Source organism: Hypomesus transpacificus, chromosome 26, assembly GCF_021917145.1.
Source record: "Hypomesus transpacificus isolate Combined female chromosome 26, fHypTra1, whole genome shotgun sequence".
NCBI lineage: Eukaryota > Metazoa > Chordata > Actinopteri > Osmeriformes > Osmeridae > Hypomesus > Hypomesus transpacificus.
Window position 1 is genome coordinate 2,806,751 of NC_061085.1, and position 24,499 is coordinate 2,831,249.

Below are 24,499 nucleotides of genomic sequence, written 5' to 3' on the forward strand. Positions count from 1 at the left end.
TTAGCAGTAGAGGGAAACAACAAATTATATACATGTAAACAAAAGACAATTATTCATCTTTAAAAACTTTTATTTCCAAATAATACTTGACTAAAACGCTTTTTGTTACTCAAATAATAATTAAAAAGTCAATAATGAGGTTTATTTAGTTACAAATAATACAGAAATTCATTCTAAACTCTTAAGACATTTCCTAAATTATCAAGTTTTGATAGTTAACGTTAACAATGACAGACAACATTGAAACATCTGAGGTGACTGTGGATGAATGAGGCTATGCCAAATTCTTAGCTTGACCTTGCAGAGGTTCTGCGTCACAGTAGGTCTGTCACACACAGTACTTCCAGAAACAAGCTGTAATGAGAAACATTAAAACCACTTTTTTGTCAAATGTATGAATCAAGATACAAAAGCTACAGTAATGCACAACATTACATTTAATATTTTGAACAACATTTACTAACTATATATATGCATTTTTTTTTTTGACAAATTAACTAAATAGCTCAAATACTTGCACATATAATACTTGTTTTGCTGTCTGTTTAATGGCATAATTATTAACAGTACAGTACTTGCTTATTAGCAAACTTACCTTCAGCCCTCTTCTTAGGTGTGGACAATGCATTTGCTGTGAGCTTCAGCTCCAGATCATCTCTCAAAGCTTCCAGCTGAAGGAAGCGTACATTGCAATTAGAGACGGTCAGAGCATTTATGTTCCTGTCTCTATACTAATAGTAAATAGGCTGTGGTGTAAGCTTTACATACAGAAAAGTGTAATATTCACTTGTTGCCAGACAAATGACCTTACCTCCTCTAGCTCTGCTACTCTACTAGCCAAGTCTAGACCTGAGAAGAAAAATAAAGTCCCTTATTATATATACAATATTTCTTTCGTATCGTACTTTTTGTTAGATTCATAGAAGTTATTGAATTACCAAGAGCATCATTTTTCTCCACAGGCAGTAAGCTCTTTTGAAGTAGCAATGTAATAATCTTGTTCTGGACATCTGTGTCTTCTTTTGTGTGAATAACATTGTTTCCTTAAAATGTGGAGAATGGAAATATTGAGAAGTAAAACAAACAGAAGCAATAGTTTCTACAGCCATTAAAAATGCAAACATCTCCCCATTAAACTGATTAACACTCACTGGAGCAATCTAACCAAATGAATCCCAACCAGCCTACAGCAGTAACTCACCAGGACTAAGGATGCTTCTGCCCTCCACACCAAACACCCCCTGCAGCAGTAGCAAACCCAGGAATCCCAGGTAATATAACACAAGTTTGTTCATGACACCAGAGAAATGGTCAAAGAAAAATGTACTGACCCTCCAACCAGACAAGGAGATCGAATGTCTCGGGTCCATTCCAACAATACCTTTATATACTTTAAAGGGAGAGAGGAGGGGCTTTTCAATGCACTAAATCAATAGCTCGTTGTTGTGGAGATTGTCAATAGACAACCTTTTTCACAAGGGACCATGTGATGTCTGACAGAAATGTGATGATATGACGTTAGATGTAAGGCCAATAACTCTACATCACTGTGACAGGACAAATCCACTGGAGTAAGGTAGTCGTCAATCACCTGTTATTTACGACAGGTGCTCTTGGCTTCTTGAGTATATTTCTTTTATATTAATCAGCTCTTTAAAAAGGTGGAGGGGTAGAATTTCTCGCTGTGGAGTAGAGGAGAAGTGAATTGGTTATGTCCCCTTGCTGCACTGGACCCAGAGATGGTATTGGCTGTGGAGCTGACGGACTACCTTCAATAAGAACAACCCATTTAAGAAATCACCTCACAGATGACACTGAGATGTAAATAGACTATAAGTATCTTGCACTGTATGTAGCATTGCAACATATCTGTGGAAAGGCAAAGATAATTGAATGAGCTGGAATTATTTCTACTAGTGCTTCAAAACATCAGAGTAATTTACCCACTGAAGCCCAATTACCAATCCAAACAATTGAATATATAAATATGTGAAGACGTCAGGGTAATCCATTGTTTTACTATAAACCTTTGGCTGACTAGTGTCTACATGTAGTGAGTAGATTGGATTGATAGAGTAAAACAGCAGTGTAATCTTATCTATGTAGCTGAAGTTTTAAGTTAATGTATGTAGTTTCATGAATGCATTACCAACTAAATACATTATTCATTCACCAGGGGGTGCAATAGTCCCAATTTATAATAACACCACTAAGTCATACTATACCATAGTCCTTTTTTTATACAACATAGTGGGTTACACAACTGCTTCTGTTTGACGCGCTGCCAGGAATAAAACATTATAGGTTTAATTTGCTCAGATACCCTTCCTACAAGCCTCACAAGATAATCTGACATGCTATGCAATTAGGTATGTTCAATTAAGCACTTGGTCACATGGTGTACTGGCGTGTACATTATAATACTAAACGACGATCCCAATGTTCAAAATTGTATTCTAGTCTAACCACAACCGCAGCTGCATAGGAAGGAAGAGGAGAGTCAGTGGGATGCGCGCAGAAATCTGGCTACCCAGCGACGAGCTGCGACGATTTCAAGTAGCTACCAAAACTAATCACAGAAAAGGGCGCCCGTAGTACCTGAATCGTCAATCGTGTTTATGACAAAACGTAATCAATCAACAGTCCGGTAACCTTCGGGAAGTCGCGGAAGTGTAATTCAACGGGACGGATTTGACACATCACTGACAACATGGCTGAATTTAGCATTGATCAGAAAAAACTACCCGGAGTAAAAGAAGGTAATGGAAATGTCTGCGAGCTTTGTGTTTAGCTAGTCTAGTCAATCATTTTTGTGAAAGGTGGTAGCCTCCGTTTCTGTATATGTGTGGCGTTTCTATCAGCTGTATCTTTATTTTTTGACGTACAGCTACCTAGGATAGCTATCTAGCTAGATACCTGGGACAAGAGCAAGCAAGCGCACCTGCTACTAGCTAAAGCTCACTTATCATGGCTAGCTAGCAAACGAACCACCGTTTTTAAGTTGACATGTAGCTAGCTCGATTGTATTCTGCACTAGCTCGATGCTAGCTAGGTAGGAAACCCATATAGGCCGTTTGACTTGGGGAAATTGTTCAGCAAATTGGATACGGGAGTATCAAGGACTTGTTTCTGAACCAAGTGTGTATTTCCAACAAGAAGGCAGTCGGGGTAAATTGGTAAGCGTACCTTCCGACTGTGCAAGCAAAGTATTCCTTTACAGTAGATTGCTTGCATTTCAAAGTGCCTGAGCCGGTGCCTCAACAGATACATGACGGTCTTGACGTCAGAAAGTTAGGTCAGGTTTTTTTTTTTTAGGTAGTAAGGTTTTTTTTTTTTTAGGTAGTAACCTAGGTGCTAAAGGGCAGGACAAGATGTAGCGTTAGTCATTAAACACATCAGGGGCGGTGCTAGACATACAGCTCTACTGGGGCACAGGACCTTGCTCATCATACGTACAGTTCAGAGACTTAAATTTGATATCAACTTTGGTAGGGACATCGATAGATAATGCTCGCGCGCGGGAGCCAATTTGTTCGCAATAACTTGAGTGCAAATGCAGTTTATTGGAGCTTCTTGTAATATAATACCTTGGACACATGTTATTATGTTTGTCAAAATAAGATGATCGGTACCCTATTATTTCGAAAATTGTGTTGTAATGTTTTCTTAGCCTACCTCAGTTCTGACTTGCTTGCCGACACTTATGTGTGCGCGCTGCAGTGGCTATTACAGCAAGCACAAAAGAGCGGGTGGACATGGAATTCTGCAGGCATGCATCATCAACACATTTAAATATTTTTCGGTTAAACTACAAGCGTTGATTGGGATACTGCGTTTCTTTTTCTGGGATTGTCAATCTAAATGAATGCCCTTAAGTAAATTGTTAAAACTTATTACATAATCTTTTTACTGGGGCACAACAGATTTATACTTGGGCATGTGCCCCAGTAAAAAAGGGTCTAGCAACGCCCCTGAAACATTCAGAAGGTTTGAGCTGGTGGTAGCCATAAACACTGGTTGTTCCCAGTGTTATGGCTACCACCAGCTCAAAGGGAAGGAAGCTGAGCAGAGGCAGCTTCTGAAACGCACCGTGGTGCATCTGGTTTGGGTTGCCAACTTCCTCAACCCAAAATTAGGGACACAGGGCCAACAGCTGACCAACAATAATGGAAATCGCAAGCTTTCATTAGCCATACCATAAACCTACTAATTTCAGTGTAATTTTGGCAAACTACTACTGTACTCGTTTGGATGTATTGTTCATAGTAATAGTCAAGACAATTATTACTAGTTTCAAATTTTGACACACGATAACGCTCACCTCACCAGTGGCCAGTTCATACTCACTGTCACCAACAAGCAACAACCGTGTCCCATAGCAACGTTTGCGTGAATTTTGGCCCGTTTACAGTAGCCAATTATTGGCCGGCGAGGCTGTGATTGGAATACGGGATTGGAGCTGTCCCTGACGGGACAAATCAAAATCATCCATAATTCGGGATGTCCCAGACAATTTAGGATGGTTGGCAACCCTACATCTGGTGTAAACTGCACCATTGACTCGAGTGGCAGCTGCGATCAGCTTTGGCAACTGCAACAGGCCGCAGACGTGTCAAGTGTAAAATAGGGGGTTAGACTATCTATATGGGACCACTCTTCCTTACCTAACACCTTATTTACACCTTAAATAAATAAGAATTTGTTCCGTCCTTAATGCAAACAAAATTTTCACCGGACACGTCTGCGTCGCGTTATGGCTCCGATGGAACCAGGTTTAGTTGTCTTTACAGCATTTCAGAACAGAAGCTGCGAGGCAGCTGTATTAGCAAGTTTGCCAGATACAATTTGCCACGATGCAGTGTAGGGCTGGGCGGTATGACGGTATATACTGTGCGACGGTAGAAATGTGTCTACCGGGAGAGATTTGGCTATACCGTTTCAACCGCGGTATACTTTATACTATATTTTTGTATTACACGTGTCAATTAAATGTCTGGTTGTTGTATTGTATATAAGACATCATATAAATCGCATTCTTGCGATATTCAGAATTGTAGTTTAACTTCTATTTGATTTGCTATTTTCGTTTGACCTGAAGCACATATGCGTTGGTCTGAGGAATTTTCGAAGTGGAGTGTATTTTGTCTAAGCGGACCACATTCATGCCGATGCTAATTACTTATATATTTGATGTCCCATTCTGCAGGTAACCAATTCGAATTGTTGTTCAAGTTTTATGTCTCGAGCTGTAAAATTCTTGTTGTAAAATTACACTGGTTGCCTTGCTAGCATTCTTGATCTAGGACAGGGGTCGGCAACCCAAAATGTTGAAAGAGCCATATTGGACCAAAAAACACTAAAAACAATTCGGTCTAAAGCCACAAACAAATTAAAAGCCTAATATAAGCCTTATAATGAAGGCAACACATGCTCTAAGTGTCTATATTAGCTATATTAGCCTATTATCAAAATGATAAGTAGGCTACAAATACCTAATGAGCATTCATTAAAAAAGCTAGCTAGGTTCCGTTACCTAGCAACCTAGCATAACACTCTTAGCAATGCTACTTCCTGCTAGTGTTACTTGTTAGCCTCCTCATTGTAAAATTTGAAGCCATATGATAAAGATTCCATAGTCGATAATATAGATAGGTACTTTATTAACCCCCGAACGCAAATTATTGTGTCCAGGTAGACAGATAGCTAGAAAACTCAACTCAAGCAGTCCAGAAAATCTTTAATCGATAAGTTGGATATTGTAGCTACAGTACAGTTTAAGTCTTTTGTTTTTAACTCAAGTGTTGTCTCATGTGAGGCAGTTGTTTTTGTTTGTAATAAATAATAGTGTGATGATGTACGGTATGGTTATTTTGTACCATTTCTCAATTTAATTTACAGAACAATTACTATACCGTGATATATACCGTAACCGTGATATAAAATTACTCATACCGTGATAGAAGATTTTGGCCATATCGCCCACCCCTAATGCAGTGAAATACCAGGGTATCCGCGGATCCTTAAGTCTTAAAAAGTCCTTAATTAGAATGACAATGTCTTAAATTCACGTTTTCAAAGGCCTTAAAAATGCAACTGAGCCGATACCATAACAAAGATTATTTTTGTTTATTTTTTAAATAGTGTTACAAAAATGTGTTCCTCTGTTTATAACAAAAAAAGAAGAAAAAGCGGAACCAACAACAGTTAGGTGATTGTGGGAGGTTGCTCAAGGTATCCGCGGATCCTTAAAATGTCTTAAATTCCGTAATGTCAAAATAACACCTTAACTAGCATTAAAATGTCTTAAATTCACGTTTCAAAGGCCTTTAAAAATGCAATTTAGCAGATACCGTAACAAAGATAATTTAGATATAGATAATATTCCCTCCTTTTCTTTTATTGTGTTCTTCTGTTTATAAGGTAAAACCCAAAAAGTGGAACTAACATCAAGTTAGATGATTGTGGGGGGGGTTGCTCGGTGCGCGTTGGCATGGGCCGGTATCAGATTTTGACGATATGATAACCTTGAGAAAAAATATCACAGTATTGCGATTACAGCTCAAATCTTTTTTTTGTTGAACACAATTTATTTTATTTTTAAAGAATATATAACATTTTTGAACAGCAGTAAACGTGACAAGTTAAATAGTTCAATTCTTAGTTTGTTTGTTTTTTACTAAAAAGAACAATACATAATTATTGTTTTAATTTTACTTATAGGCACACACACACAGACGGTGGATGACTTATATAAAAGTATGTGAAACCAGCTAAATGTAGGCCCAAATTTTTGCACTAAATCGCAGAAATGTAGAAGCAGGGCTCAAGTTTGGTCAAAAATTGAAAACTGCACCATTGACTAGAGTGGCCGCAATCGGCCTTGATCAGCTCTGGCGCCGCAGACGCATACGGTGTAAATAGGGGGTAACAATGTTGAACGCAGTACATTGGAGGAGGGAGGATGGCCAGTGCATATGCAGGGTTTTTCCTGGGTCAAAATGGGTCTTCGGTGCTCCAAAAAAATAAAATAAGTCTGTATTACCGTATCACTTTATTAGCAGACATCTGTTTTTATTTTTTCATTTCATAAATAATGGAGGCTATGCTTGAGGAAATAATTTTGCTTCCACTTTAGATTAAAATAGATAATAGGCTAATAGATTGACAATAGTCCATGCCCCATGGTGCTATCATGTATGGGTAAAAGATGATCAAGGTTTACCTCTTTACATATATATGCAAACTACTGAAATGTATATCAATAGAATCTAGAACTAACCAGTGGTCAGAAATGGAACACACAAATTAATATATTCAAGTTTATTTATTATTACTATTCATTTTTACTATACAAACTAAGCTAAGGGGAGGCAGTCAGTCACATCCAGCTTGTGAACTTTTCACCCTCCGCTTTTTGTTGACCCCCTGGTAGAAGGATCTGACAACGCCATGATAGTCTATCAACGCAATTAGTATTGATCAAAACTGGACTTGAAAAATACTATTAAACATATTCGCGGACATGCAATGCACAAGTGATTGATTGCGATGACGTTATAGCGAGCACATAGTAATTAACTTTATATATTTTTCTAATCAATGTATTTATTCCCAGGTGTTTTGCAATTTCCTTTTATTTTCTTGGTGCCTACACTATATATTATCATTCCAGGTTAAGAATATGAATGGAGGCTGCTTTGGAAATCTCTTCGAGCGGAAATTTAATTTGCATTTATACAGGTGTGTTCGTGCACGTCGGGCTGGCCTTCGCAGCGGAACGACAGTTTACTGGCCGCTCTGTCCATTCATAGTGGACAGAGCGGCACCTCACAGTTGAGAATTCATCAGACAAGAAGACACACTTATCGATTGATTTCTATTGATCAAAAGAGAACAAGGGTTTCGACTGTAGCCTACTTGAAACACACTATTTAGAACATATTCGCTGAAATGCGTTGCACGTGTGATGAACACAGCTTTTATTGTTAGTTTTTGTCAACGCAGACTTTTTTTTGTTGCCTTAGGCGCTCGGGATTTGTCATAGGCGCTCGGGAAAACGGCTTAGGCGCGCGCCCACATTTTCTCTATGCAGGAAAAACCCTGATATGTCCTGTCTGCTTGGGTGTGTAGACCAGAGCATATTGATACAACCTAGGCTACTGCCCCATGGCCCTGTCTCCAGAGAGTAAGGAGGGGACACCTGTGTAGGGGGTTAAATATTGGCCAAGCAACCAAAACGAATTCCCCTATGGTTTAAAGGAAGATGGGAAACTGAACAGTGTATTAGCATGAACCATTAATGCCAAAACCAATAGAATTCCAGGTATTTGACAATATGGGTTAAAGCAGAGCAAGAATGGTCAAAGTACGGTTAAATGAAATACGCATTTAATAACATTGCAAATGAATGAAACCAATTACAAGGCAAACATGTTACAAAATAAAGGCTTTAAATCTTACCCACTCTACCATGATCATTGTAAATCAGAGAGAAAGCAAGAGGTGAGCAAGGAGTAGGACAGTAGGACAAGGGAGAACTGAGGAGAAGGTCTCAGGAGATGAAGAATCCAAAGAACAATGCATTACAATTCCCTTTATACACAAGAACAACCAATCAGACCACATCTTGAATGGGGTGTGAGAGCCATCAAGTTGAGACCGTCCAGAAACTCCAGACTTTAGCATATGAAAGGTGGGGGCAGGTTTGACACCCAGCCTTACACCTGTTTTAGCAACACACATTCATAAGTTACAAGAAAATGCTTTAATATTTGATCAAAAGTGAAGGACATTAAATGGAGGACATGAACATGTTAATAAAACTAGTCAGTGACATTGGTCAAACGGTGCTCAAATGCAAAATAAATTAAAAAAAAATTCTGCATGTTTTGTTTAGCTACTTGTAGACTAGATTACAGAGAACAGAGCAGGCAAACAATGGGTTTGTAAAAACAAAAACATAATATTCATACTGGAGTCATTATGACACAATAACTATCACGGAAGGAAATTTCACATTACTAAACTGTAGGCCTATTTCATTTTCCCCTCTCCCTAAGACCATTCGGAAATCTTTCAAATTTGGGTTCATGGAAAAGGGTAGAATCAGATGGTTGTGTTCTTCTTGTAGGGAAGTTTGTAGTGCCATCTGATGGCTTCAACAACTGTTTTGTTTGGAAGTGCTGGCCTCCTCAGGATTATATGCAGCCAAGGCATATGGTGTATTTCTCCTGGCGTATCACTTCTATTACTTTATCTTGGAAACACCAGCACAGCACAGTTCTGTTTAAACATTGTCACATGACAAATGATTGAATTGCTTGTCCTCTGGCTCAATCACGACTTCACAAAATAAATAACGCTGTGGGTGTTGGTCTACTGCATGGTGTTGGCCCATGCTCAAGATGAAAAGCAAGCAAATGGTTGGTGGCACTGGTGCTCCCAACTAAAAAAAGTTAGGGGCACCACGACAAAGAAAACTATGTTATAGATTTACATGGCTCTCAAGTTTTATGAAATGTTTGGCATGAGATTTACCATACCTGTGTACGTTTGGGTACAACAATTCTGGGTGCTGGTGATGTTTCTAATTGGCTGGTTGGCTGATAGGTGCCATTTAACTCTGTATAACTCGAGACAACTATCTACTCGGCGGAAAACTTCCCTCCATATGCCTGCGCCTCGTCCATTAATTGTATTCACCTTATTCCGGAAGTCACGATGGGCGCGGCCATCCGCGTATTCTCATTTCTAGTTTAGATACTTTCCGCTTTTTAACGGTACTAAAAGAGAATGTCTTTAAAGGGGCAATTGACTGGGTTTTTGGGGTATTTCACACTGTTCCTTAAGGTCTCCGAATAGGGTATGTAACATTGGTTGGGTTGAAAATGGCCCGGGTGCTGTTCTATGCCCTCTGACAGATCCTCTGAAATGTTCCCGGGAAAAAACAATAGCTTTTCTCCTTTTATGGTATGCTCATTAATATTTAGATCAGCTGCGCGCTGATTGGTTGGTTATCAACGAGTGAAGCTGGGAGCAAAAACGCAACACGGCCAACAGCAGCACTCGCTGAAACACCGAAGTTGGAGACTTGAAATAAAAACGCGCAAATAAATCTATTGTGTCTACACAACACTGTTTTCAACAGATTGACTATTACTTGTTTCCACTTCTGTTGTTGAAGCAAACTGGATTGACTTAGGTGGGTAGAACGTTAGGCTACAGCTTAGCAACCAAACCATATCGTGATTCTACTCTGCTTCAGTTAGCTAGCTAGGCTAGCTCTAGATATCTTGCTGTAAAATAACATGACAAAGATCTGGACAAACATGCATCGTGAATTGTAGATTTTCATTACACAGGTTATTTATTTGAATGAAACACAGTCAGGAACATGAATCAACGTTAGCCCCATTGCCAATAAACTAGGCTAAATTATCACACATTCTACCTATGCTCTTGCGTTAACTAGCAAGCTAAACTTGTTTACATGCCTACAGTCTAGGTGTTACTAGTAACAGTTACTAGCAATGCTAATGTATCCTGTATCTAGAACCTGCCTTTCTCCAGTTCTTTCAAATAGATTATCTAGACAGGCGTTAGCAATAAGCCAGACTGCAGTTCGTTTTCTGGCTATTTTTCGGAAGCTTCCCTTCTAATGCCGACTACAGCTAGTCTAGCTAGAGTCATTTGATGTGTGTAGAAACGTATTTAGCATTCTACCTGGTATGCTATATACAGGAAACGTTAGCATTGCTAATAACTGTTAGCACAACATCATACTGTCCTTAGAGCTTGCGGTTGCAATGAGCATACGGTTGGAACAGCACCTCTTTCCAGGTTCAGCTTCCTAGCATATCCTGCTTAAAATTGTCCAAGGTTGTCAAAACTGTCTTGGGTGAAATGTTCAGAGCAAATGAATGATTGAGTGTCGAACTTCGCGGGGATCTTCTCATAGACAACAGCAGCCATGCCTGTTGAATGTTTGGCTCCTTGGGAAGACTGTGAGTGTTAGCCTTCCCTGTACAGCCTGGAACACAGCATTTACGACCGTGGTCCATTTTCAATATCCTTGTTATAATTCAAAACGTTCTTCTTTGTAATTCCTTATAAGTAGCCTACACAGAGCAGCGCGCAGCTAAACTAGTATCGGAGATAGACGCTACCTCGGACTGGTCTGAATGTAAATTCTGGGGCGTGACAAAGATACAGACCAGAGCCAATAAGAGGGCGATCACCGGTCCTACGTAGGACCGGTGGCTTTGTTGAAAAGCTAGCGTTTTACAGCCAATTTTTTTCTTTTTGAGATTTGAATAGGAAAAAGGTGTCAATGGACTTTGATATTCACGGTATGTTCAGTTTACCCTCCGAACTGTCGTTTTTCAACAATGACAAGGTAAAATCGGTTTTGCAGTCAATTGCCCCTTTAATAGGGCTGCAACTAACGATTATTTTAGTAATCGATGAATCTGTCGATTCTTTTTTCGATTAATCGATAAATCGGATAAAAAACAAAAAAGCATTAATTTCCAACCCTTTATTCAAAAACAGAACTGACAGTGCAAATTCACAGTGCAAACCATCTTCAGAATGTGCACAAACAGGCACACAATTTTGAAAACAGTTATTAATATTAGCGTGGATTTAATGCTATTTTCAGAGATGAGCAATTGATTTTAGTTTTGTTTAAAAAAAAATTGAAAATTGAAAGGTTGTGGAAGTAGGCCAGACTTTATTAAAATAATCTGGTGTATATGTATGATTTTATGACACAATTTTGAAAAAAGTTAAAGGTCACATGACATGCTGTTTTTGGATGCTTTTATATAGGAATTAGTGGTCCCCTAATACTGTATCTGAAGTCTCGTTCCCGAAATTTAGCCTTGGTGCAGAATTATAGCCACCATGAGTAGCCACGAGTATCCCACAATGAGCTTTCCTCAGAACGTGCTATTTCTGTGTCTGTAGCTTTAAATGCTAAATGAGGAGGAGAGGTGGCACCATGCGCTAATGTTTACAGTGGATGTATCGCAATGGCTCGTAGACCCGTTGCTGTAAGATGCCTTGAATTTGCCCATTCTCATCTTATAACCCTGGTTTGCAGAGCTGCACACTCAGTCATTTCAATGTGGGGAAGGGCGGATATCGCGCGCGCCATAACACCAACAGCAGAACGTTATCCACATAACAACGAAGCGTACAACACTGCGTTACAGAATGTGTAGTCACTAGGGGTGGAACGGTACATGTATTCGTACGGTACGGGCGTCACGGTTCGGTACATGAAATTACACGGAGAATACACGGTATAAAAATAAATAAAACTTGCGTGCAATTTAATTAATGTAATGCGGAACTACTGTTAGATACTCGTGTTCTTTAGGAACACCTCATCTGTAGCCCCGCCTTAGCTCTGATTGTCGCCGCCACCTGTGTAGCCGAGCTGTGCCTGAGTGAGTCAGAGATAGCTAGCAGCAGCACTAAAGACGAATATGGCGAGTGGTGGCGACACACGCCTGTCTGAGGTGTCTGTCTGAGGTTTTATATTCATAAAAATATTGCCTCCTTCTCTCTCCGTGTGTCTGTGGCCTGGTTGTGAAAGCAGGCTAGACTTTATCAAAATAATCTGGTGTATATGTAATAAGTCTACATTTTTCTAAATGGTATGGGTAGTTTTTACCCGGTCCCTAGCGCGACGCTGCAAAGTAACTGTTCTAGGCTCGAAAGTGGTTCTGAATGGTGTAAGAATTAACAGGCTTAGGAGTCGAGAAGTAGATTATAAATGCTTTCGTCTTTATTGCATAGGCTCTTGGGAACACACGCGGAACTTCTCTAGCCAGAGAAGTCTGACATGTATTCAATAGTACAAAAGTACTTTTATACAGTCCTACCTACGTCACACAAATATCTTGGCAATTATCAGACAACACATTTACATTTACATTACATTTACATTTATTCATTTAGCAGACGCTTTTGTCCAAAGCGACTTCCAAGAGAGAGCTTCACAAAGTGCATAGGTCACTGATAATAACAACAAGATAGCCGCACAGCATTGCGGGTAGTCAAAAACAAGAAGTACATATTGTGAACAACCAAAAAATAGTGCTAAAGGGAAGAAACCATAAGAGCATGTAGTTAAACAAGTTAAAAATTACACAACATTAATCTCTAAGTGCAGGTGTACCTGTAGGAAAGCAATAAAAATAGGATCAACTAAAAAAAGAAGAATACAACAGTTTAAATCAGCTACCACTAACCAACAAGAGCAACAGTCTAAGCAAGAGTCATTGTGAACCTTGAGGAAACTAGCGTTGGATTCACATATACTTTGTTCAAGATAAACAGATGTCAACTCTGGTTTGTTGAGTTCTTATGCAACCAGTGGCTTCAACCAAAGGCAACACGCTATCCGGTCATCCTGACCTGACTTCCTGCTGGAAAGAACATTCTAACGGGAGAGGAGAGTGACTCACACAGAGAGCTCTTACCCCATAAGTGAATATGGGACAACAACACTGTCTCCACTTTCGCCTATTTCCTTAATAGGGGCTGTTTCTCAACTGACCTCTGTCCTGGGCTACTCCCTGCACGTACCACCTCACCCTACATTAGGCCCAAAAAAGGCCCCAACATAACGTCTTCCGAATGTGAGATGAATGTCGAATATGAAACTAACTTCACCCTTGTCAATTAACACACCTTTTCGACGTATTTAGTGTGAAATGCTCCCACACTTTGGATGACTTAGGTCGTACTGATTTCTCCGCCATGTGTTTCAGAACAGCGTTACTCAACAACATCTCTCCGATGGTCTTTCCTCTACCTCCGCTTTGCTCCGCGTTCAACTCAACTTTTTTTTAAATACTCAAACATCTCCGCAACTTATTGAGTGGTGTTATAATCGTGCGACACAACGAATCGATAATGAAATTAGTTGCCAACGCTTTTAATAATTGATTTAAATCGATTTAATCGATTCGTTGTTGCGGCCCTAGTCTTAAACAGGCTCTGGTACTAATTTAAGGCTATTAGAGATGCCCAGCGTCAACTGCAGTTCGTTGCTGCCATAACAGCTGGAGAAAATGGAATCAGACCCTGTATTCGAGTGTTGTGGGCCGACATACTTTGCATCGACCTCCAACCAAAGTTGTGGATCTGCGTCCCTGGCTGAAGGCGCTGAAATTAAAAGACCCACCGAAGTTTCCTTTTGTCTGCTCGTATCACTTGCAACATCAAGTGTGTAATAAGTGGTAAACTAGCTAGGTTATATTTTAGTATTCTCGATGTATGATATTATTAGATACAAGATTACCAAATGCATGGGCATGGCTGTGAGCAAAACAACTGCTGCAGTGCATCTAAATGTAATGTAAAGCTTTTAAAACAATGCAGCATAAAAATTATTTAATATTCTTTCTAATTGCCATTAGATAGGAGGGAACATTTCTACTGCACACCCTATATCATGTAAGTTTTAACATGTTGCATAAAGCTTGTACCAATGACCCTTGATGAAAAGGTTGTTACAATTTATTATTACAGCATAATTTGTCATTCATACCTTTACAGTTTATGGCTAATAGCAGAGACCTGATGTAAAAACTAGAGCCTCAAGTAGATAAACAAGAAGCTAACGTTCTACGGCTATCAATGTTAGCTGGTCGGTTTTGCGGGGGAATCTCAAATACATGTACTGACTGTAAAATTAATCAAACGACTGAATTCTAGAGGACCTGAACTTGCAAACAAAGTTTAGCAAATGCATATGCCCTGCAGTGAAATTGTTAGAACATCTTATGTTTGTGGCTAATGTGACTTATCGCCGCAGAGCGCAGGGCAGCGATCTGACCGGCAAACAAATTATATAAATACTTAAAAGTCGTTTTCAAGCCATCCTGTGAAAGGGTGTATTGCTGACTTGTTGTAGCACATGAACCTAGCACATCTGGCACAAATCGACCTAATTATTTAATATTTTTGCAGCGGGACTTCTCGGCAGTTCTCCATTGTATTGAATGATATCCCCTGTAAACAGGAAGTGCCAATACAACAGAAGTGCACAAATATGAAAAAAGTGGGCGGGGTGGAATAAGGTCAACAGCGGGTCAAGTTATCCCTTACTAAATACAAGGCATGAAAGTGTGAGAAATGGTTGAAATTCCGGTTAAATGAGTGAGACTTGAGAGCCCTGGATTTATTTAGTGCTCTTACCACGAGACAGCTAATATTAACCTAATCTAACCTAAAATCTGCATACAAATTTTGAACGTAAAGATGAAGTTGAATTGGTAATGGAACGTTTGAATGGAACAGTGGAACGGTCACTATCCGCTCACAGCAGGCACAAAGCCTACTGCACAGTAGGCTAATTAGCAAGTGTTATTTATCAAATAAAAAAACATCTTGCACCATAATGATTATTTGCACTCACACCAATGCTCTCAAATATATTTTGAGGTTGCACAGACACAATTTCTGGAGCATATACAACTTAAATGATTGTAATTTCAAGCCCTGTAAAATGGGTGTTATAACTGTGTTGGTTAAACAGAAATCTGCTTGAAATTTCCAGTGCACTCTTCAGTCTCTGAGTCACTGCCTGTAAATTAGTCAACACACACACGCGCACACACACGTATGCCAGTGTCCACTGGAGAATTTGGCATCTGCCTTAATCCCCATCCAGCTGTCCTTCCTCCCAGGGCAGCCAGGAGCTGTGCAGCCACATCAGCGGCACCCAGGGCCAAGTGAAAGTGCTCACCCATGTCCTGGCGAGGGACAGAGAGCAATCTGTTCTGCATTTTTTGTAATGGGAGGAAACCCATGTGAGCACGAGAACATGCAAACTCCAAGGCCAGAGAGACAGTCCACCTGTGCACCGAACAGTGTCCCATGCGAGAATTTAATGCAGGACCTTCTTGCTCTGAAGCAGAAGTGCAAAGTTATTTTACACATTTACCGGTAATACAGACATTCATTACAGACATTACAACTTAATGTGAAAGGACAACGTTCGAGCCAAGACAACGATTGCAACAGTAGCAGAAAAGAAATTGGAAAATCTAGCCTATTGAGCATTTGTGGATTACATATCTCGGCTACTGCAAATATGTCCATAGAAATGTATGAATTGAAAAAGAAATCTGGATTTACGTTGACATTAATGCATGAATTAGACCTGGTAAATCTAGGCTTATAGTGTTTGTAATAGGGCTGCAACAAACGATTATTTTGATAATTGACTAATCTAATGAATATTAGATCGATTAGTCAACTAATCATCTATTTTCATTGATTAATCAAAATGCTTTGAACGATTATTCAGCTTTTGCAATTTGTTAAAACATTGAGTTATACTTATTCTAACTTATAAAATAATACAAGAAATCACTTCAGCTATAAAAAAAGAAGCATTTTGAGCCAACTAAACAGGCTATTACGTCTCTTTTTGTCCAATTGTGTCCAACCTAAATCATAAATGCTCTCTAAGCATTGTTTCAATCATGTTGTTAAAGTATTTAAAAGATAAATAAACAAAAAGTCAGTTGTATTACAGACAAAAAAAGGAGGAATGCAAACATATCTCTTGTAAGACAACAGGGTTCTGTTCAATGAAAAACAGTGAGTAACAGTATAATTTCTGGACTGGCTTTTTGTTTGTCTCATTACAATGGTTGTATACACTGGACTGTCTAACTGCTGTCAGTGGACATGTTGCTACGGTGTTGGTATCCGTGAAATACTGCGTAATTTGTTATTATCAACTGGTATAGTTGGCTAACTAGTAGGGCTGTCCCCACCTGGTCGACTAGTCGATTTTCGATATGCTCTTGGTCGACTTAGATTGTTTTAGTCGAGTTGCTATATGGCATTGTGAGATCTGATTCCCTCTTGTGTCATCATTGCTGAATTAACTAAATGTTCAACAGAAATTGTAGATAATATTATTTAAGACAAATAAACCAACTCTAAAAATATATAATTTAAAAGAAAAGGTGTTGCTGTTTTCCCTTTCGTTAATCTGCGCTTTGTTTTGGTTTGGTATTTTGCACACGGCACGAGCACAATTGGCTGCAGAACTACAAACTCTGCCGTAGCCTGCTTTGTCGGTGTTATTAGTCAAAATGGCAAAGACATCTGTGGTATGGCGGCATTTCATTAAAGTACATTTACAAAGTACCGGGTGACTCGAAAAACATTGAATGCAAACTCTGCCAACAACGGTTTTATTTTTCATAGTTCGACGTCGAAAATGATGTAGCCTACCACCTGAAAAACGTAAGTTGGTCTAGCCCTACTTCACTCATGCTAACGCGCTGGGTTGAAAAAGGAATATGCCTATTATAAGAATCACATCCAAATCGAATGACATTATCTTCTCCGGCCAATACAAAATCTTTCTCTGTTGCAACGTTCCCCACTCAAGTTCGCATGCAGCAAGTTTTCAGGCAGTGATAAGCGCGCTCTGATGATTTGCATGTTAAACAAACAATATTTTTTATTTGTAGTACATTGTAAGAGATACTAAATACCATCGGCATTTGGTTACAACAGGAATGGTGATACGAGTCTTATTATTAGTAGGCTATTAGCGGCTGAATCTGCAATGTCCAGCAGCCATTGAGTCAGATCGCGAAAATGTTTGTACGTTTTTTTTTTTTTTTTTTTAAGCGTTTCAAAGTTCGATTAGTCGATTTTCAGACATTTTTGTCGAGTTTTGGTCGACCAAAGAAAATCTTAGTCGGGTATAGGGATGGGCATAATTAATCGACGATCAATTATCGATCATTAACAATTTCGTCGATGACATTATTTGTTCATCGATAAAACTAATGCGTGTTCTGTTGCGTAGTGTAAGTCTTGAAGGAATGCAATGGATTTCGGTATGTGGCAGCAATTAAAAATGTTACCAAACGAAGCCAATGTTTGGAAAAAAACGCCACAGGCCTACTCAATTACCGGCGAGTTTTCATGTATTTCAAAAGTAAACATGGAGGAGGTCATGGCGAAGTGTAGCGTGAGACCATTTTGACTTAAAAATGACTTTGTTCACACTGCAAAGCTGAGTATAAATACAACTCCTCCACGACTCAAATGATGTACCACTTGAAGAACGTACATCCGACCCTGGTTAGTGGCGATGCATTCTGCTCTCGGTGTTAGCACGGAGGAGCTGCGATGCACAACGAGCAGAGAAAATTACCCAACGGATCTGCAAGTCCATCGAGATGGATATGCTACCCTTAAGTATTGTTGAGGGCGAAGGTTTTTATGAAGCTTTGTGAATTAGCTGGAAAAAAAACGAGGGTCAGTTGTGTTTGAGCACCGGCTTCTAGCTGTCGGCTACGCTTCTAGGAGTTACAGAAAAAAATTGTTCTTCTTGTAATAGCTACAGATCTCAATGCGGAAACACACTGTGTTTTTCTACTTTCACTGCATTTTAATATAGCCTATAAATAGTTAATTTTAATATAAAAATGTTAATGATTAATCGAGAATCAATCGTTAATTCTCCCGACGATCGATTAAGACAATTTAATCAAATGCCCATCCCTAGTCGGGGACAGTCCTACTAACTAGCCATCCAGCTTGATCACACTCACCTCTTGCAGTTTCCATCTCCTCTCGTGCGGGGATGCTTTAGTTTTAAATGTTTATGCATGCACGTTGTGCTTCCATGGAAAACAAATTCCGCCTTGCACACATTACATTTTACAGTATTTTTTGTTGGATTTTTCCCACAAAATATTTTTTCAGGCCCGTTTGCACCCTAAAATGTTTACCGCTGTTTTCTTCTATTGGATAGCATACGGAAGGGCTGCATTAGTGAAGCGCTACAGCGTTGCACTGGTCAATCACGTTATTGCGGGCACTTAAAATAGGTTCTTTGAGGTCAAACGATTTGTCAACAACAGAAATATTTGTAGACTTTTTTTTTATTGTTAACGTTGTCGATAACGTCAACTAATTGTTGCTTACTTAATGTAAATACACTTCATATTCTGTGTCAAAGTTTGGAGGCTTCGCAAAAGAAATCTAAACAAGGAAAAACACCTGATGTGGCATGAAAAATATCAAATAACAAGCGGATTAGCTTTTTTCTGCATCCGCGGTAGAGTGCTAGCAAGATGGAGCACTTAGTGCAATTTACTTAAATAGGAATTCCTATGTACCTACAATGTTACCATAGGGAGTTAATGTAACCTTATTGTAAAATGTTGCCGAGGTCAGTTATGTATGTTTAATTGAAATTTCATCTTGTGTAATTTCCCCTTTATTCTCTCATTGCCTTGAGTCTAAACAGTTCATTCGAAATTGCGACTTTGCTACAATCTTACTGTGTTCTGGTGGTGTCTTAAGCTGTTGAAGTTAGCCTATTTTTTGACATAAGCAACCATAATTTAAAATTAAACCTGACACTTATTTCTGGAAAGCCGGTGCTTGCCCAATACTCTCAGTTCTTTTTTTTACTCAAAAATGAAAATACAGAGTTTTGGTTCTGCTTCAGGCCAAGCTGTAACATCTAAGCAACATGGCAGTTCTCCTCTGACCAAATAAGCAACTTTCCAATAGACTCCCCGTTTGTGGCATATCCTGTAGTCTGTTACCGTTTCATTGAGATAATGCATTTACAGTGTCATGCAAGTCATTAGGTTTATTTTGGCTAGGTTACAATTTGTAAGCAGACTGTCGAAGTTGCCAATTTAAAGTAATTCGAACAGATATTCTAAACAATGCACAAATATTTACACATCTGAAATATTTGACAGATGAACTTGCCCTTTCTTCCCTACAAAGGAAATTTGGTAAAACCAGAAAATGTGTCCCAAGTTAGTACTGTATGCCACCAACTAATAGCTTTAAAAGCCAAATGCTACATGTCAACCAGAAAGAATACTGCATAACTTGGCTGAAATGGGACGAATAATATATGGAACATCCCTCAAGATTTATTTGTATTTTTTTTTCAACATTTTCACATCCTTTCTCCTTGTGCTTGTCTGTCCACAGTGTGTCGGGACTTTGCAGTTCTGGAAGATCATTGCCTGGCCCACAACCTGCAGGAACAGGAGAGTAAGTAAAACAGAAAAGAAATGTAAATAATGTCTTACATTTACATTTAGTCATTTAGCAGACGCTCTTATCCAGAGCGACTTACAGTAAGTACAGGGACATTCCCCCGTGGCAAGTAGGGTGAAGTGCCTTGCCCAAGGACACAATGTCATTTGGCTTGGCGGGGAATCGATCCGGCCATCTGACTCCGTCTTACTCTCACTTTATGAACATGCTGCTTGGTATTTTTCAACTACTTCTTGGTCTATCCTTTTGGGATACTTTTGTGTGTCCTCCCATTACACTGTTGTCTAAAATATAATGCTGTCAGTTAAACGTGTCATTAACGGCGTTAACGCAAACCCATTTTAACAGCGTAAAAAAAAAATTGCGTGAGATTAACGTTCTTTTTGGCCTAGCAAACGTTGTAATTTTTTCACATGCTGTTGCAACGACTGCTGACATTAGAAAAACTACAGCACCGGATCTAGCTAAACCGGAAACAAAACAGCAGATACGCAGCACACACTTGTTTGGGCTTGCGAGCCGGCTAAAGAGTAGTAGGTTAACGTTGCTTTTGAGTGTAAAGCGAGCGCGAGACGCTGAAATGGATTCCAATTAGATTCTGAATGGAAAGATTACTTTTAAAAAGTTGCAAAATTTTTCCATTGACAAGACCAAATTGATGTCTGTGTTTTGTCGTTGTGAACTGAGCTATTATCGCAGCACGTCCAGTCTGAAATACCACTTGATGGGCAAGCACACAGCTGATTTGAATTCTCCGCCCCCTCCTCAAAGCCAGGCAATGTTGTTTTCAATTTAAAGAAAACATTTGGACTAACTGAGCAATCCAATCCACTTTTCCATGATGATAAAATCATTTAAATTAGAAAAATGTATGGGACCAAAATAAATCAAGGGACATTTAGAATAGATAAAAATGTGCGAAAATATTTTAATCGTTTGACAGCACTACTACTAATGTAAAGGAAAAACTAACGTGAAGTGTCCTGAGATGTTGGGCCACAAGTGATACACCAGTCTAGCTGCAATGCGCCTTGGAATAGATTCTTCAAGTCTGGAACTGAACTCTGGAACATCGGTCTCCCATTCATTTGACTGGAGATCGGGTGACTGCGAAAGCCATATTATATAATTTTCCTTCTTCACAAACCCTTCAGTGACCCCTCGAGCCCTGTGGATGGGATCGTTGTCATCCTGGATGAGACCACTCACATCAGGATAGAAATGTTTCATCAAAAACTTTTTATAGATTTGCAGTGACCCTTCCCTCTAAGACAAGTCGACCCAAATTAGGCCAGGAAGATACCCTCCACAGCATTGAGGGCTGTGCATGATTATCTTGGTGTACGCCACAGAAGCACTCACCTGCTTGGCAAGAATGTGATGAAAGATGACTGACCCATGCTTTTGAATGGATGTGGAGTCCCTTTCTGTGCTCTCTTAAGACAAGGTTTTTCAGCAACAAGCAATGCTGACTCTACCCCCCCCCCCCCACACACACACACACACACTCCCACCTGCTAAACACACACACACTCACTGACATAGTTGACACCCAAAGGAAATTAAACCTTCAAGGATGTGTGAGTTGAACAATCGGGAGGATAAATGACACGCCTGTCTTGTTCATTGACGTAATGTTTGTACCTTTTTCCATAAGGGGCCATAAACCAACACTCGATTGATCCGATTTTGTTTTCCTGAGTCATAGCATCCTCTGGTTGCTTGCCACCGCTTTTTTGATCTGGCATGATTTGTCAGCTCGCAAGGATTGATCACCCGTCCAATCTGGTCACATGCTGTCACACGACCTTGGAAAAACAAAACGTGTCAACGCCTTTTGTGTTGCCTCTGATGCAAACCCTCTTGCTTACCATAGTCACTCAGGCCCTGAAGATTGCAGGATGATTGATTGTGGTCTCCTCAAACTTCGAGTGGTCTCTTCCTAAACAGGAAGACAGCACTTCTTCTCAGCAGAAACCATTGCGTGACTACCGTATGCTACTACAAAAACCTCTTTCATCGGCAGACTAAACCAACCGATGGATGGGGTTTGCAGTCCGAAAGTGCTGTGTACTCATTCTGAACGTGGTGTTTGTTTTTGTGTTTGCGTTCACAGTCGAGAGCCACTTGGCCTCTAATGTCCATAAGAGTCGGCTGGTGCAGCAGGACCTGCAGGTGGCCAAGCGCATGCAGGAGGAGGAGGATCTGAGAGCCAAGGCCCAGAGCAAGAAGCAGTATCGAGACATGTGAGTTGAAAGACTAAGAAACTAATACAAGAAACCACTAATGGAACATGTGCCACAAAGTCCCTTCCCTAACATACCACCTCAATGACCAGACATTGACTAAGCACGTATTTGAAAGCCTCAGTCCTAATTGGTCCTAATCTTAATTTGGAGAACAGGGTTAGGGCTAACCCTAAACAATACTGTTGTGTTTGGTTTTCCGAAAATTATGATTCAATTTGCAGTGAAAATAGTAAGGCGAGAGGGAGAGAGACAGATGGAAGGGAAAAAGAGGGAGGGAGAGAGATAGACAAGGAGAGCATAAATGTGCATGTTGGTAGCTCCTGCTCTCATCCACTCCAAACTTTCCAGGACGTGAGTGTGTAAGCCCGAGTCATTGAGGGAACAACCATCTGTCAATTCTGGCTTAGTGAAGATGACCTGAGGAATCATTAGAGTTCAGAATAGTTGAGTATTGGCTAGTAACTGCACATCCTGATTTTATTTTGTAGTTCATCTCAGGTTTGTATGCTTGTCATGTAGACTGTGATGCTGGAAAACTCCCCTTTTGAAATTCTCTGTCGGGGTGCCCTGGGTTCGATTCCGGCTCGGGCCATTTCCTGTCAGTCTCTGACTTCTCTCTTGCTTAACACACACACACACACACACACTTATCAGGGCAATGGAAACTACAATGATGGACCAGTAGGACTACATGTAGTGGGATCATAGGGTAGAGTGCATACCAAATGGGCTGAGGCCCTGATGCAGTTGCTCGTGATCGACTCTGGCTTGGGCCTTTTCTGCATGTCTTCCCTCTCTCCCCTACATTTCTGTAAATGTACAATGAAGCCGTAAAAAGGCCAAAAACTAGTCTTTGGGAAAAACCAAACAACATTTTAGTGTGAGACCTCCAGTTGTATTTGCTGGGTCTACCGTTTAGATGCTGAACTTTTTTCCCATTTGTTTGGATGGGTTTGTATGGGGTTGGCATGTTTTTCCCTCTGAACTTGTGCTTGCCAATTGGTGTTTCTTTTGGTGCACATCCTCAACAGGCAATAGACCATCAACCACCACAATCACGTTCTGTACTGGCCTGATGTCATAGTTTTTGGGGGCTTGAAGTTTTGGAAAAATGTATGTTTAGTCCGTTCAGATCCCTTGAACATTCTTACTCTGTTTCTGTTCTACTGCATGGTCTATAGCTGAAGGTGAATCTGAAGTGAAAACTAGCGATGTTGCTAGTAACTAGCCGTATGTTTTAGAAGCCGCCATGTACTGATCAAGTTCTGAGGAAACTCTTTTAGCAGGGTATTGCCCCCAAAAAACAGGACACACAATAGAAGATAACGTTTTGGTCCTTTGCCGCTTGATTTTAATTATGTTGAACTGTTGCGTATTTTGTAACAGGCTATATACCCAGGGAAACATTTTAATGCATTTGAATCCAAGAAACATTGAACATATCCTAAGTATGGTCTGTTGTCTTTTGCTCTGTTCACACAAACATGTATGCACACACACCTGCAGTGAACGTCAGGATAATGAGATTGCCCAGGAGATTCAAGAGGAACTGGTCCGACAGGCAGAACAGCAGAGATGGCAGGAGGAAAAGGATGCGGTAAGACGCAAACACTCACATTGTACATTGGTAGAACACAATCCATCCACCTCCCAGTGTTGATGGTTCACGGTGGGCAGGCCAGTGAAATCCATCAAATCCGCTCCCGGTGGCACATTCTTTTGCCATAATTACAGGTTGAAAGACCCTCATTGGACTTTTGTATGTAATTCAATTAGGGCTGCAACAACAAATCGATTATTAAAAGCGTTGGCAACGAATTTCATTTTCGATTCGTTGTGTCGCGCAATTATTACGCCACTAAGTCGCGGAGATGTTTGAGTATAATTTTTTTTTTTTTTTAAGTTGAGCGCAGAGCTGAGGTAGAGGAAAGGCCATCGGAGAGACGACTAACGTTGTTCTGAAACACATGGCGGAGAAATAAGTACAACTTAAGTCATCCAAGGTGTGGGTGCATTTCACACTTAATACGTCGAAAAGGTGTGTTAATCGACCAAGGTGAAGTTAGTTTAATATTTGACATTCGTCTCACATTCGGAAGACGCTACTTTGCAGCGTCGCGTTAGGGACCGGGTGAAAACTACCCATACCATTTTGAAAAATGTAGACT

The 24,499-nt window shown here is 40.0% G+C and overlaps 2 protein-coding genes across 5 annotated transcripts in view; one reads left to right on the forward strand and one right to left on the reverse strand.

The window, feature by feature from the left end:
* On the reverse strand, positions 1-2,181 carry uts2d (urotensin 2 domain containing). Its single transcript, XM_047049471.1, has 7 exons — positions 1,592-2,181; positions 1,332-1,390; positions 1,202-1,241; positions 939-1,043; positions 812-849; positions 596-671; positions 1-354 (listed from the first exon to the last, which is right to left on the reverse strand). Exons 2-7 carry the CDS (start codon positions 1,368-1,370, stop codon positions 329-331), a joined length of 324 nt encoding a protein of 107 aa, XP_046905427.1. The 5' UTR covers positions 1,371-1,390; positions 1,592-2,181; the 3' UTR covers positions 1-328.
* A 75-nt stretch (positions 2,182-2,256) lies between these two features.
* ccdc50a (coiled-coil domain containing 50a) overlaps positions 2,257-24,499 on the forward strand; it is a 29,932-nt gene continuing 7,689 nt past the window's right edge. The window contains exons 1-4 of one of the 4 annotated variants that reach the window (XM_047049467.1): positions 2,257-2,369; positions 20,014-20,076; positions 22,199-22,328; positions 23,838-23,928. In XM_047049467.1, the coding sequence (XP_046905423.1) occupies positions 2,360-2,369; positions 20,014-20,076; positions 22,199-22,328; positions 23,838-23,928 (294 nt within the window). In that variant the 5' untranslated portion in view covers positions 2,257-2,359. Of the gene's footprint in view, positions 2,370-2,421; positions 2,760-20,013; positions 20,077-22,198; positions 22,329-23,837; positions 23,929-24,499 lie in introns of those variants that run through there. The other 3 variants (XM_047049466.1, XM_047049469.1, XM_047049470.1) reach the window with 3 other exon arrangements.

Excerpts from the sequence above, each read along its gene's own strand:
- uts2d (XM_047049471.1), bottom strand. The coding sequence starts at position 1,370 with ATGGACCCGAGACATTCGATCTCCTTGTCTGGTTGGAGG. Across the intron at positions 1,242-1,331 it reads TCTCCTTGTCTGGTTGGAGG|GGGGTGTTTGGTGTGGAGGG; the intron begins GTCAGTACATTT and ends CTACTGCTGCAG. Across the intron at positions 850-938 it reads GGAGAAAAATGATGCTCTTG|GTCTAGACTTGGCTAGTAGA; the intron begins GTAATTCAATAA and ends TTTTCTTCTCAG.